Consider the following 13665-nt stretch of genomic DNA (forward strand, 5'->3'; position numbering starts at 1 on the left):
TGGTCCGTACCCAACGACGGGCTCACGATCCAGAAGGGGGATGTTTGACTTAATGCCTGTCTCCCCCTCTAGACTGCAAAATCGTTCATTCCTTCATTCATTCTTTCAGCCGTATTTATAATAATAATAATAATAATGATGTTGATGGCATTGATTAAGCGCTTACTATGTGCCAAGCACTGTTCTAAGCACTGGGGGAGATACAAGGTCATCGGGTTGTCCCTCGTGGGGCTCACAGTCTTCATCCCCATTTTCTAGACTGTGAGCCCGCTGTTGGGTAGGGACCGTCTCTATCTGTTGCCGACTTGGACTTCCCAAGCGCTTAGCACAGTGCTCTGCACACAGTAAGCGCTCAATAAATACGATTGAATGAATGAATGAGTGACTGAATGAATCCCCATTTTACAGTTGAGGCCGCTGAGGCCCAGAGAGTAATAATAATAATAATGATGATGGCATTTGTTAAGCGCTTACTATGTGCCAAGCACTGTTTTAAGTGCTGGGGGACATACAAGGTGATCAGGTTGTCCCCCGTGGGGCTCACAGTCTTCATCCCCGTTTTACAGATGAGGGAACTGAGGCCTAGAGAGTAATAATAATAATAATATTGATGGCATTTGTTAAGCGCTTACTATGTGCCAAGCACTGTTCTAAGCCCTGGGGGAGATACAAGGTGATCAGGTTGTCCCCCGTGGGGCTCACAGTCTTCATCCCCATTTTCCAGATGAGGGAACTGAGGCCCAGAGAGTAATAATAATAACAAGGATGGTATTTGTTAAGCGATTACTATGTGCCAAGCACTGTTTTAAGCACTGGGAGAGATACAGGGTAATCAGGTTGTCCCATGTGGGGTTCACATTTTTAATCCCCATTTTCCAGATGAGGTCACTGAGGCCCAGAGAAGTGAAGTGACTTGTCCAAGGTCACCCAGCTGACAAGCGGCGGAGCCGGGATTAGAACCCACGTCCTCTGACTCCCGAGCCCGGGCTCTTTCCACTGAGCCACGTTGCTTCTCTAAATAATAATAACGATGGCATTTGTTAAGCGCTTACTACGTGCCAAGCACTGTACTAAGCACTGGGGCGGATACAAGGTAATCGGGTCGGGCACCGTCCCTGTCCGAAGGGGGGTTTGCCGTCTTCATCCCCATTTTCCAGCTAAGGAAACTGAGGCCTGGAGAAGGGAAGCGACTTTCCCAGGTCGCCCAGCGGACGAGGGGTGGGATTAGAACCCGTGACCTCTGACCCCCAGGCCCGGGCGCTTAGGACAGTGCTCGGCACATAATAAGCGCTTAACAAATATCATTATTTTTGAGAAGCAGTGTGGCTTAGCGGAAAGAGCCCGGGCTCGGGAGTCAGAGGTGGTGAGTTCTAATCCCGGCTCGGCCATCTGTCTGCTGGGTGACCTTGGGCGAAGCACTTCACCTCTCTGGGCCTCAGTTCCCTCACCTGGAAAATGGGGATGAAGACTGGGAGCCCCACGGGGGACAACCCGGTGACCTTGTATAATAATAATAATGGCATTTATTAAGTGCTTACTATGTGCAACACACTGTTCTAAGCGCTGGGGAGGTTACAAGGCGATCAGGTTGTTCCACGGTGGGGCTCACAGTCTTCATCCCCATTTTACAGATGATGGAACTGAGGCCCAGAGAAGTGAAGTGACTTGCCCAAAGTCACCCAGCTGACAATTGGCAGAGCCAGGATTTGAACCCATGACCTCTGACTCCAAAACCAGGGCTCTTTCCACTGAGCCACGCTGCTTCTCCTGTATCTCCCCCCACACTTAGATCAGTGCTTGGCACATAATAATAATAATAATGGTATTTGTTAAGCGCTTACTATGTACAAAGCACTGTTCTAAGCGCTGGAGAGGCAACAAGGTGTTCAGGTTGCCCCACGGGGGGCTCACAGTTTTAATCCCCATTTTACAGAGGAGGTAACTGAGGCCCAGAGAAGTGAAGTGCCTTGCCCAAAGTCACACAGTTGACATGTAAGCACTTAACAAATGGCATCGTTATTATTGTGATGACTATTCCAGAATAATGCCATTATCATTATTATTATTATTATTATTATTATTATTATTATTATTATGGCATTTATTAAGTGCTTTACTATGTGCAAAGCACGGTTCTAAGAGCTGGGGAGGCTACAAGGTGACCAGGTTGTCCCACGGGGGGCTCACAGTTTTAATCCCCATTTTACAGAGGAGGTAACTGAGGCCCAGAGACGTGAAGTGACTTGCCCAAAGTCACACAGCTGACAGTGTAAGCGCTTAACAAATAATAATAATAATGATGGCATTTATTAAGCGCTTACTATGTGCAAAGCACTGTTCTAAGCACTGAAAATTAACTGTCAGGAGTAGGATGGCATTGTTATTATTGTTATGATTATTCCAGAAAAATAATAATAATAATAATATTGATGGCATTTATTAAGCGCTTACTATGTGCAAAGCACTGTTCTAAGCGCTGGGGAGGTTACAAGGCGATCAGGTTGTCCCACGGGGGGCTCACAGTTTTCATCCCCATTTTCTAGACTGTGAGCCCACTGTTGGTTAGGGACCGTCTCTGTATGTTGCCAACTTGGACTTCCCAAGCGCTTAGTACAGTGCTCTGCACACAGTAATAGTAATAATAATGCTGGTATTTGTTAAGCGCTTACTATGTGCAAGGCACATAGTAGCTTTGCACATAGAGAAGCAGCGTGGCTCAGTGGAAAGAGCCCGGGCTTTGGAGTCAGAGGTCATGGGTTCAAATCCCGGCTCTGCCAATTGTCAGCTGTGTGACTTTTGGGCAAGTCACTTCACTTCTCTGGGCCTCAGTTTCCCCATCTGTAAAATGGGGACTTAGACTGTGAGCCCCATGTGGGACAACCTGCTCACCTTGTAACCTCCCCAGTGCTTAGAACAGTGTTTCGCACATAGTAAGCACTTAATAAATGCCATCATTATTATTATTAAGGCACTGTTTTAAGCGCTGGGGTAGATACAAGGTAATCAGGTTGTCCCACTTGGGACTCACGGTCTTCATCCCCATTTTACAGAGGAGGGAACTGAGGCCCAGAGAAGTTAAGCGACTTGCCCAAAGTGAGCCCACTGTTGGGTAAGGACTGTCTCTATATGTTGCCAATTTGTACTTCCCAAGCGCTTAGTACAGTACTCTGCACATAGTAAGCGCTCAATAAATACGATTGATGATGACAGTAAGCGCTCAATAAATACGATTGACTGAATGAGTGAATGAATTTGACAGAGGAGGGAACTGAGGCCCAGAGAAGTTAAGCGACTTGTCCAAAGTCGCACAACAGTAAGCGCTCAATAAATACGACTGACTGAATGAGTGAACGGATTTGACAGAGGAGGGAACTGAGGCCCAGAGACGTTAAGCAACCTGCCCAAAGTCGCACGACAGTAAGCGCTCAATAAATACGATTGAATGAGTGAACGAATTTGACAGAGGAGGGAACTGAGGCCCAGAGACGTTAAATGACTTGCCCAAAGTCGCACGACAGTAAGCGCTCAATAAATACGACTGACTGAATGAGTGAACGGATTTGACAGAGGAGGGAACTGAGGCCCAGAGACGTTAAGTGCCTTGCCCAAAGTCGCACGACAGTAAACGCTCAATAAATATGATTGAATGAATGAGTGAACAAATTTGACAGAGGAGGGAACTGAGGCCCAGAGACCTTAAGTGACTTGCCCAAAGTCGCACAACAGTAAGCGCTCAATAAATATGACTGACTGAATGAGTGAACGAATTTGACAGATGAGGGAACTGAGGCCCAGAGACGTTAAGCGACTTGCCCAAAGTCGCATGACAGTAAGCGCTCAATAAATACAATTGAATGAGTGAACGAATTTGACAGAGGAGGGAACTGAGGCCCAGAGACGTTAAGCTACTTGCCCAAAGTCGCACAACAGCAAGCACTCAATAAATACGATTGAATGAGTGAACGAATTTGACAGAGGAGGGAACTGAGGCCCAGAGAAGTTAAGCGACCTGCCCAAAGTCGCACGACAGTAAGCGCTCAATAAATACGATTGAATGAGTGAACGAATTTGATAGCAGAGGGAACTGAGGCCCAGAGAAGTTAAGCGACTTGCCCAAAGTCGCACGACAGTAAGCGCTCAATAAATACGACTGACTGAATGAGTGAATGGATTTGACAGAGGAGGGAACTGAGGCCCAGAGACGTTAAGCGACTTGCCCAAAGTCACACAGCTGATGGTGTAAGCACTTAAGAAATGGCATTGTTATTATTGTGAAGGTTATTCCGGAACCGCGGGCGACTTGGGCCGGTGGGAGCGGGGAGGAGGAAGAGGAGGAGGAAGAGGAGGAAGGGACCGGGGCAGGTGTCACCTCTCGGTGCCAGATGGGATTGGTGGTATTGCTGATGATGGTGGACCGCCGCTCCTGGCCGTGGTGGGCACACGTGGGGAAGCTGCTCTTCTTGCCCGGCTGGATGGACATCTTGAGGTAGGGGTCCGGGTTGAAGAACATCCCCTTCTTCAGCCCGACGGCCCTGAGGTCTTAGACACAACGGACCGGGACGGGGCGGGATGGGACGGGATGGGGTGGGGAGGAGGGAGAGGACGAGGAGGAGGAGGAGGGAGAGGACGAGGAGAAAGGAGGGGAGGGCGAGGAGAAGGAAGAGGAAGAAGGCGAGGGCGAGGAGGACAAGGGCGAAGAAGAGGATGGGGGGACAAGGAGGAGGACAAGGAGGAGGAGGAGGGGGACAAGGAGGAGGAGGAGGAGGGTGAGGAGAAGGAAGAGGAAGAAGATGAGGGAGAAGAGGACGAGGGCGAGGAGAAGGAAGAGGAAGAAGACGAGGGTGAGGAGGACAAGGGCAAAGAGGAGGAGGGAGAGGAGGAGGAGAGCAAGGAGGAGGAGGACAAGGAGGATGACGAGGAGGACAAGGACAAGGAGGAGGAGTGCAAGGAGGAAGAGGGAGGAGGAGGGTGGGGAGAAGGAAGAGGAAGAAGACGAGGGAGAGGAGGACGAGGGCAAAGAAGGGGAGGAGGGAGAGGAGGAGAAGAGCAAGGAGGAGGAGGACAAGGAGTAGGAGGAAGACGAGGAGGAGGACAAGGAGGATGACAAGGGGGAGGAGGAGGAGGAGGGAGAGGAGAAGAAGGAAGAGAGCAAGGAGGAGGAGGGAGGAGGAGGAGGTGAGGAGAAGGAAGAGGAAGAAGATAAGGGGGAGGAGGAGGGCGAGGAAGAGGAGGAGGAGGGTGAGGAGAAGGAAGAGGAAGAAGATGAGGGTGAGGAGGATGAGGGCGAAGAAGAGGAGGAGGGAGAGGAGGAGGAGAGCAAGGAGGACGAGGACAAGGAGGAGGAGGAGGAGGAGGAGGACAAGGAGGAGGAGGAGGAGGAGGAGGAGACCGAGGGCGAAGAAGAGGAGGAGGGAGAGGAGGAGGAGAGCAAGGAGGAGGAGGACAAGGAGGAGGAGGAGGAGGACAAGGAGGAGGAGGAGGAGGAGGTCGAGGAGAAAGAAGAGGAAGAAGATGAGGGCGAGGAGGAGGGCGAGGAGGACGAGCACAAGGAAGAAGATGAGGGCGAGGAGGAGGAGGAGGGCAAGGAGAAGGAAGAGGAAGAAGACAAGGGAGAGGAGGAGGGCGAGGAAGAAGAGGAGGGAGAGGAGGAGGAGGACAAGGAGGATGACGAGGGGGAGGAGGTCGAGGAGAAAGAAGAGGAGGAAGACGAGGGCGAGGAGGAGGAGGAGGGTGAGGAGAAGGAAGAGGAAGAAGGCGAGGGAGAGGAGGAGGGCAAGGAAGAGGAGGAGGGAGAGGAGGAGAGGAGGGCGAGGAAGAGGAGGAGGGAGAGGAGGAGGAGAGCAAGGAGGAGGATAAGGAGGAGGAGGACAAGGAGGATGATGAGGGGGAGGAGGTCGAGGAGAAAGAAGAGGAAGAAGATGAGGGCGAGGAGGAGGAGGGTGAAGAGAAGGAAGAGGAAGAAGACGAGGGTGAGGAAGAGGAGGAGGAGGACAAGGAGGAGGAGGAGGAGGACAACGAGGAGGAGAAGGGCGAAGAGAAGGAGGAGGTCGAGGAGAACAAAGAGGAAGAAGATGAGGGCAAGGAGGAGGAGGGCGAGGAGGATGAAGAGGAGAAAAGGAGGAGGAGGACGAGGAGGATGACGAGGGGGGCAAGGACAAGGAGGAGGAGGAGAAGGAGGGGGAGGATGAGGAGGAGGAGGTTGAGGAGAAGGAAGAGGAAGAAGATGAGGGTGAGGAGGAGGAGGGGCGAGGAAGAGGAGGAGGGAGAGGACGAGGAGGGCGAAGAGGAGCAGGGCAAGGAGGAGGAGGACAAGGAGGAGGACGAGGAGGACGAGGAGGAGGAGGAGGGTGAGGAGGAAGATAAGGAAGAAGACGAGTAGGATGAGGAAGGTGAGAAGGAGGACGAGGAGGATGAGGAGAAGGACGAAGAGGAGGGCAAGGAGGATGAGGAGGAGGAGCACAGGAGAAGGAGGAGGAGGGGGATGGGGAGGAGGGAGATGGGGAGGATGAGAAGGGGAGGAGAAAGGGGACGGGGAGGAGGCCAAGTGACTCTCGGTGCCCTTTGGACCGTGGTCCCAGTTGCCCCAGAGCTTAGTACAGTGTCTGCCCCATAGTAAGCGCTAAACAAATACCATTATTATTATTATTGTTATTATTCTCTCCCACACCCGGGGAGGCCACGTTGGCCTAGGCCTGTCCCAGGACACACGGGGCCTGGGTACGCTTGATAATAATAATAATTTAAAATTACGGTATTTGTTAAGTGCTTACTAAGCGTCAGGCACTGTACTAGGCGCTGGGACAGATAGAAGCAAATCAGGTAGAACACAGTCCTGCTTGGGGCTCACAGTCTCCATCCCCATTTGACAGACGAGGGAACCGAGGCCCAGAGAAGTGAAGTGATATGTTGCCAACTTGTACTTCCCAAGCACTTAGTACAGTGCTGTGCACACAGTAAGCGCTCAATAAATATGATTGACTGATTGATTGATTGACTCGCCCAAAGTCACACATTAGACCAGTGATGGAGCCGGGATTCGAACCCAGGTCCTCACGACTCCGAGGCCCGGGCTCTATCCACTAGGCCACACTGCCTCTTCATTGAGCTTTTACTGCGAGCGCTGTACTAAGCGATTTTTGTCACGGTATCTATTGAGGGCTTACTATGTGCCAGGCACTGAACTAAGCGCTGGGACGGATAGAAGCAAATCAGGTTGGACCCAGCCCCTGTCCTACGGGGGGCTCCCAGTCTTCATCCCCATTTTCCAGATGAGGTCACTGAGGCCCAGAGAATAATAACAATAATAATAATAATAATGGCATTTATAAGCGCTTACTATGTGCAAAGCACTGTTCTAAGCGCTGGAGAGAAGTGAAGCGACTCGCCCAAAGTCACCCGGCTGACAAGGGGTCCCCCTCGTCCCCCCTCCATCCCCCCCGTCTTACCTCCTTCCCTTCCCCACAGCACCTGTATATATGTATATATGTTTGTACATATTTATTACTCTATTTATTGATTTATTTGACTTGTCCATATCTATTCTATTTATTTTGTTTTGTTAATATGTTTGGTTTTGTTCTCTGTCTCCCCCTTCTAGACTGTGAGCCCACTGTTGGGTAGGGACTGTCTCTCTATGTTGCCAACTTGGACTTCCCAAGCGCTTAATACAGTGCTCTGCACACAATAAGCGCTCAATAAATACGATTGATTGATGGATTGATTGGTTGACAAGGGGCGGAGCCGGCATTTGAACCTGCGACCTCTGACCTCGTCCCACTGAGTCACGCTGCTTCTCGTGCTGCCCCAGCGCTTAGTCCAGTGCTCTGCGCACAGTAAGCGCTCAATAAATAGGACTGAATGGAGGAATCTTCCTCGTCGTGGCAGTGTGAGTGGTGAGGGGGGCGCGGGCCCTGCCACTTACCCGTCAACGTAAAACTGACCAATTTCCGGGAGGGCTGCAGGCCTGAGCTCCCGCCTTCCGCCCCTTCGGCCCCCAGCTGAAAGACACCCGACGGGACAGATACGACATAATAATAATAATAATAATAATAATAATAATAATAATGTTGGTATTTGTTAAGCGCTTACTATGTGCAAAGCACCGTTCTAAGCGCTGGGGGAGATACAAGGTGATCAGGTTGTCCCACGGGGCGCTCACAGTCTTCATCCCCATTTTGCTGATAAGGTCACTGAAGCCCAGAGAATAATAATAGTAATAATAATAATGGCATTTGTTAAGCGCTTACTATGTGCCAAGCACTGTTCTAAGCCCTGGGGGAGATACAAGGTGATCAGGTTGTCCCACGAGGGGCTCACAGTCTTCATCCCCATTTTGCAGATAAGGTCACTGAAGCCCAGAGAATAACAATAATAATAATAATAATAATAATGATGGCATTTGTTAAGCGCTTACTATGTGCCAAGCACTGTTCTAAATGATGGGGAGGATACAAGGTGATCAGGTTGTCCCACGGGGGGCTCACAGTCTTCATCCCCATTTTCCAGATGAAGGAACTGAGGCCCAGAGAAGTGAAGTGACTTGCCCAAAGTCATCCAGCTGACAGCTGGCGGAGCCGGGATTTGAACCCATGACCTTCTGACTCCCAAGCCTGGGCTCTAATAATAATAATAATGATGGTATTTGTTAAGCGCTTACTATGTGCCAAGCACTGTTCTAAGCAACAGGGTACATGCAGGGTGATCAGGTTGTCCCCCGTGGGACTCACAGTCTTCATCCCCATTTTCCAGATGAAGGAAATGAGGCCCAGAGAAGTGAAGCGACTTGCCCAAAGTCACCCAGCTGACAGTTGGCGGAGCCTGGATTTGAACCCACAACCTTTGAACTCCCAAGCCTGGGCTCTAATAATAATAATGATGATGGTATTTGTTAAGCGCTTACTATGTGCAAAGTACTGCTCTAAGCACAGGGGGAGATACAAGGTGATCAGATTGTCCCACTGCGGGCTCACCGTCTTCATCCCCATTTTCCAGATGAGGGAACTGAGGCCCAGAGAAGTGACGCGACTTGCCCCAAGTCACCCAGCTGACAGCTGACAGAGCTCAGATTTGAACCCATGACCTTCAGACTCTCAAGCCTGGGCTCTAATAATAATAATAATGTTGGTATTTGTTAAGCGCTTACTATGTGCCAAGCACTGTTCTAAGCGCTGGGGGAGATACAAGGTGATCAGGTTGTCCCACGGTGGGGCTCACGGTCTTCATCCCCATTTTACAGATAAGGTCACTGAGGCCCAGAGAATAATAATAATAATAGCATTTGTTAAGCGTTTACTTGTGCCAAGCACTGTTCTAAATGATGGGGAGGATACAAGGTGATCAGGTTGTCCCACGGGGGGCTCACAGTCTTCATCCCCATTTTCCAGATGAAGGAAATGAGGCCCAGAGAAGTGAAGTGACTTCCCCAAAGTCATCCAGCTGACAGTTGGCGGAGCCGGGATTTGAACCCACGACCTTCGGACTCCCAAGCCTGGGCTCTAATAATAATAATAATGTTGGTATTTGTTTAGCGCTTACTATGTGCCAAGCACTGTTCTAAGCGCTGGGGGAGATACAAGGTGATCAGGTTGTCCCATGGGGGGCTCAAAGTCTTCATCCCCATTTTACAGATAAGGTCACTGAGGCCCCGAGAATAATAATAATAATAATAATAATAATAATGGCATTTGTTAAGCGCTTACTATGTGCCAAGCACTGCTCTAAATGATGGGGAGGATACAAGGTGATCAGGTTGTCCCATGGGGGGGGGGGGTCACAGTCTTCATCCTCATTTTCCAGATGAGGTCACTGAGGCCCAGAGAAGTGAAATGACTTGCTCAAGGTCACCCAGCAGACAAGTGGCGGAGCCGGGATTAGAACCCAGGACCTTCTGATTCCCAAGCCTAGGCTCCAATAATAATAATAATAATGGTATTTGTTAAGCACTTACTATGTGCCAAGCACTGTTCTAAGCACTAGGGAGGATACAAGGTGATCAGGTTGTCCCATGGGGGGGCTCACAGTCTTCATCCCCATTTTCCAGATGAGGTCACTGAGGCCCAGAGAAGTGAAGTGACTTGCTCAAGGTCACCCAGCAGACAAGTGGCGGAGCCGGGATTAGAACCCAGGACCTTCTGACTCCCAAGCCTAGGCTCCAATAATAATAATAATGATGGTATTTGTTAAGCGCTTACTATGTGCCAAGCACTGTTCTAAGCACTAGGGAGGATACAAGGTGATCAGGTTGTCCCATGGGGGGGCTCACAGTCTTCATCCCCATTTTCCAGATGAGGTCACTGAGGCCCAGAGAAGTGAAGTGACTTGCTCAAGGTCACCCAGCAGACAAGTGGCAAAGCCGGGATTAGAACCCTAAGGCCCAGATAATAATAATAATAATAATAATAATAATAATAATAATAATAATAATAATAATAATAGCATTTATTAAGCACTTACTATGTGCCAAGCACTGTACTAAGCGCTGGGGAGGATACAAGATGATCAGGTTACCCTGTGTGGCTCACAGTCCTCATCCCCATTTGACAGATGAGGGAACTGAGGCCCAGAGAAGTGAAGTGACTTGCTCAAGGTCACCCAGCAGACAAGTGGCGGAGCCGGGATTAGAACCTATGACCTAATAATTCCCAGGCCCGGGCTCTAATAATAATAATAATAATGGTATTTGTTAAGCACTTACTATGTGCCAAGCACTGTTCTAAGCGCTGGGGAGGTTACAGGGTGATCAGGTTGTCCCACGAGTGGCTCACAGTCTTCATCCCCATTTTACAGATAAGGTCACTGAGGCTCAGAGAATAATAATAATAATAATAATAATGGTATTTGTTAAGTGCTTACTATGTGCCAAGCACTGTACTAAGCGCTGGGGAGGATACAAGGTGATCAGGTTGTCCCCCGTGGGGCTCCCAGTCTTCATCCCCATTTTCCAGATGAGGGAACTGAGGCCCAGAGAAGTGAAGTGACTTCTCCAAGGCCACACAGCAGACAAGGAATGGAGCCAGGATTAGAACCCATGACCTCCTGATTCCCAGGCTCAGGCTCTACCCATTAGGCCTCGCTAGGCTCCTAAATCCAGGGATGCCCCATCCAACAGCCCTAACCTTTGTCTCCACGTCGTTCCGCTGTCCTTTCCCAAGCGCTTAGTCCAGTGCTCTGCACACAGTAAGCGCTCAATAAATACGATTGAATGAATGAATGAATGACAATCTGATAACCTGGTATCTATCTCAGCGCTTAGAACAGTGCTTGGCTCATAGTAAGCGCTTAACAAATACCATCATTATTATTATTACATGGGCCTCAGTTCCATCATCTGGAAAATGGGGATGAAGACTGTGAGCCCCATGTGGGACAATCTAATTACCTGGTATCTCCCCCAGCGCTTAGAACAGTGTTTGGCACATAGTAAGTGCTTAACAAATACCAACATTATTATTATTATTATTATTATTATTATTATTATTATTATTATTATCTGGGCCTCAGTTCCCTCACCTATAAAATGGGGACAAAGATCGTGAGGCCAACATGGGACAATCTGATCACCTGGTATCCATCCCAGCGCTTAGAACAGTGCTTGGCTCATAGTAAGCACTTAACAAATACCATCATTATTATTATTTATTCTCTAGGCCTCAGTTCCATCATCTGGAAAATGGGGATGAAGACTGTGAGCCCCGTGTGGGACAATATAATCACCTGGTATCTCTCCCAGTGCTTAGAACAGTGTTTGGCACATAGTAAGTGCTTAACAAATACCAACATTATTATTATTATCTGGGCCTCAGTTCCCTCACTTGTAAAATGGGGACAAAGACCGTGAGGCCAATGTGGGACAATTTGATCACCTGGTATCTATCCCAGCGCTTATAACAGTGCTTGGCTCATAGTAAGCGCTTAACAAATATCATCATTATCATTATTATTATTATTATTATTATTATTATTATTATTATTATCTGGGCCTCAGTTCCATCATCTGGAAAATGGGGATGAAGACTGTGAGCCCCATGTGGGACAATCTAATCACCTGGGATCTTTCCCAGCGCTTAGAACAGTGCTTGGCACATAGTAGGTGCTTAACAAATATCAACAGTATTATTATTATTATTATTATTATCTGGGCCTCAGTTCCCTCACCTATAAAATGGGGACAAAGACCGTGAGGCCAACATGGGACAATCTGATCACCTGGTATCTATCCCAGCGCTTAGAACAGTGCTTGGCTCATAGTAAGCGCTTAACAAATACCATTATTATTATTATTATTATTATTATTATTATTATTATTATTATTATCTGGGCCTCAGTTCCCTCATCTGGAAAATGGGGGTGAAGACTGTGAGCCCCACGTGCAGCAATCTGATCACCTGGTATCTCTCCCAGAGCTTAGAACAGTGCTTGGCACATAGTAAGCGCTTAACAAATACCATTATTATTATTATTATCATTATTATTATTATTATTATTAATAATAATAATAATATCTGGGCCTCAGTTCCGTCATCTGGAAAATGGGGATGAAGACTGTGAGCCCCATGTGGGACAATCTAATCACCTGGTATCTCCCCCAGCACTTAGAACAGTGCTTGGCACACAGTAAGTGCTTAACAAATACCAACATTCTTATTATTATTATTATTATCTGGGCCTCAGTTCCATCATCTGTAAAATGGGGATGAAGACTGGGAGCCCCACGTGTGACAATATGATCACCTGGTATCTATCCCAGCGCTTAGTCCAGTACTTGGCACATAGTAAGCGCTTAACAAATACCATCATTATAATTATTATTATTATTATCTGGGCCTCAGTTCCATCATCTGGAAAATGGGGATGAAGACTGTGAGCCCCACGGGGGACAATCTAATCACCTGGTATCTCTCCCAGTGCTTAGAACAGTGCTTGGCACAGAGTAAGCGCTTAACAAATACCACCATTATTATGATTATTATTATCTGGGCCTCAGTTCCCTCACCTGGAAAATGGGGATGGAGGCTGTGAGTCCCACGGGGGACAGGGACTGTGTCCAACCCGATTAGCTTGGATCCACCCCAGCGCTTAGTACAGTGACTGGCACATAATAATAACAATAATGATGGTATTTATTAAGCGCTTACGATGTGCAAAGCACTGTTCTAAGCGCTGGGAAGGTTACAAGGTGATCAGATTGTCCCCCCTGGGGCTCACAGTCTTCATCCCCATTTTCCAGATGAGGGAACTGAGGCCCAGAGAAGTGAAGTGACTTGCCCAACGTCACCCAGCTGACAATTGGCTATGAGCCCACTGTTGGGTAGGCACCGTCTCTATATGTTGCCAGCTTGTATCATCATCATCATCAATCGTATTTATTGAGCGCTTACTGTGTGCAGAGCACTGGACTAAGCGCTTGGGAAGGACAAAATTGGCAACATATAGAGACGGTCCCTACCCAACAGTGGGCTCACAGTCTAAAAGGGGGAGACAGAGAACAAAAGCGCTTAGTACAGTGCTCTGCACACAAAAGCGCTCGATCAATACGATTGAATGAATGAATTGGCGGAGCCGGGATTAGAACCCATGACCTCTGACTCCCAAGCCCGGGCTCTTTCCACTGAGCCACGCTGCTTCTCACATAGTAAGCGCTTAATAAATACCATTATACCTTCTAGG

The 13665-nt window shown here is 48.6% G+C and overlaps 1 protein-coding gene across 3 annotated transcripts in view; it reads right to left on the reverse strand.

The window, feature by feature from the left end:
- The window catches only part of HECW2 (HECT, C2 and WW domain containing E3 ubiquitin protein ligase 2), a 202864-nt gene that overhangs the window by 132704 nt on the left and 56495 nt on the right, over nucleotides 1-13665 (reverse strand). For all 3 annotated transcript variants that reach the window (XM_038749729.1, XM_038749728.1, XM_038749730.1), the window contains exons 5-6: nucleotides 7922-7997; nucleotides 4370-4539 (exon numbers count right to left, since the gene is read on the reverse strand). In XM_038749729.1, coding sequence (XP_038605657.1) covers nucleotides 4370-4539; nucleotides 7922-7997 — 246 coding nt within the window. The remainder of the gene's footprint in view (nucleotides 1-4369; nucleotides 4540-7921; nucleotides 7998-13665) is intronic.

This window comes from Tachyglossus aculeatus, chromosome 7, assembly GCF_015852505.1.
Source record: "Tachyglossus aculeatus isolate mTacAcu1 chromosome 7, mTacAcu1.pri, whole genome shotgun sequence".
Classification (NCBI taxonomy): Eukaryota; Metazoa; Chordata; class Mammalia; order Monotremata; family Tachyglossidae; genus Tachyglossus; species Tachyglossus aculeatus.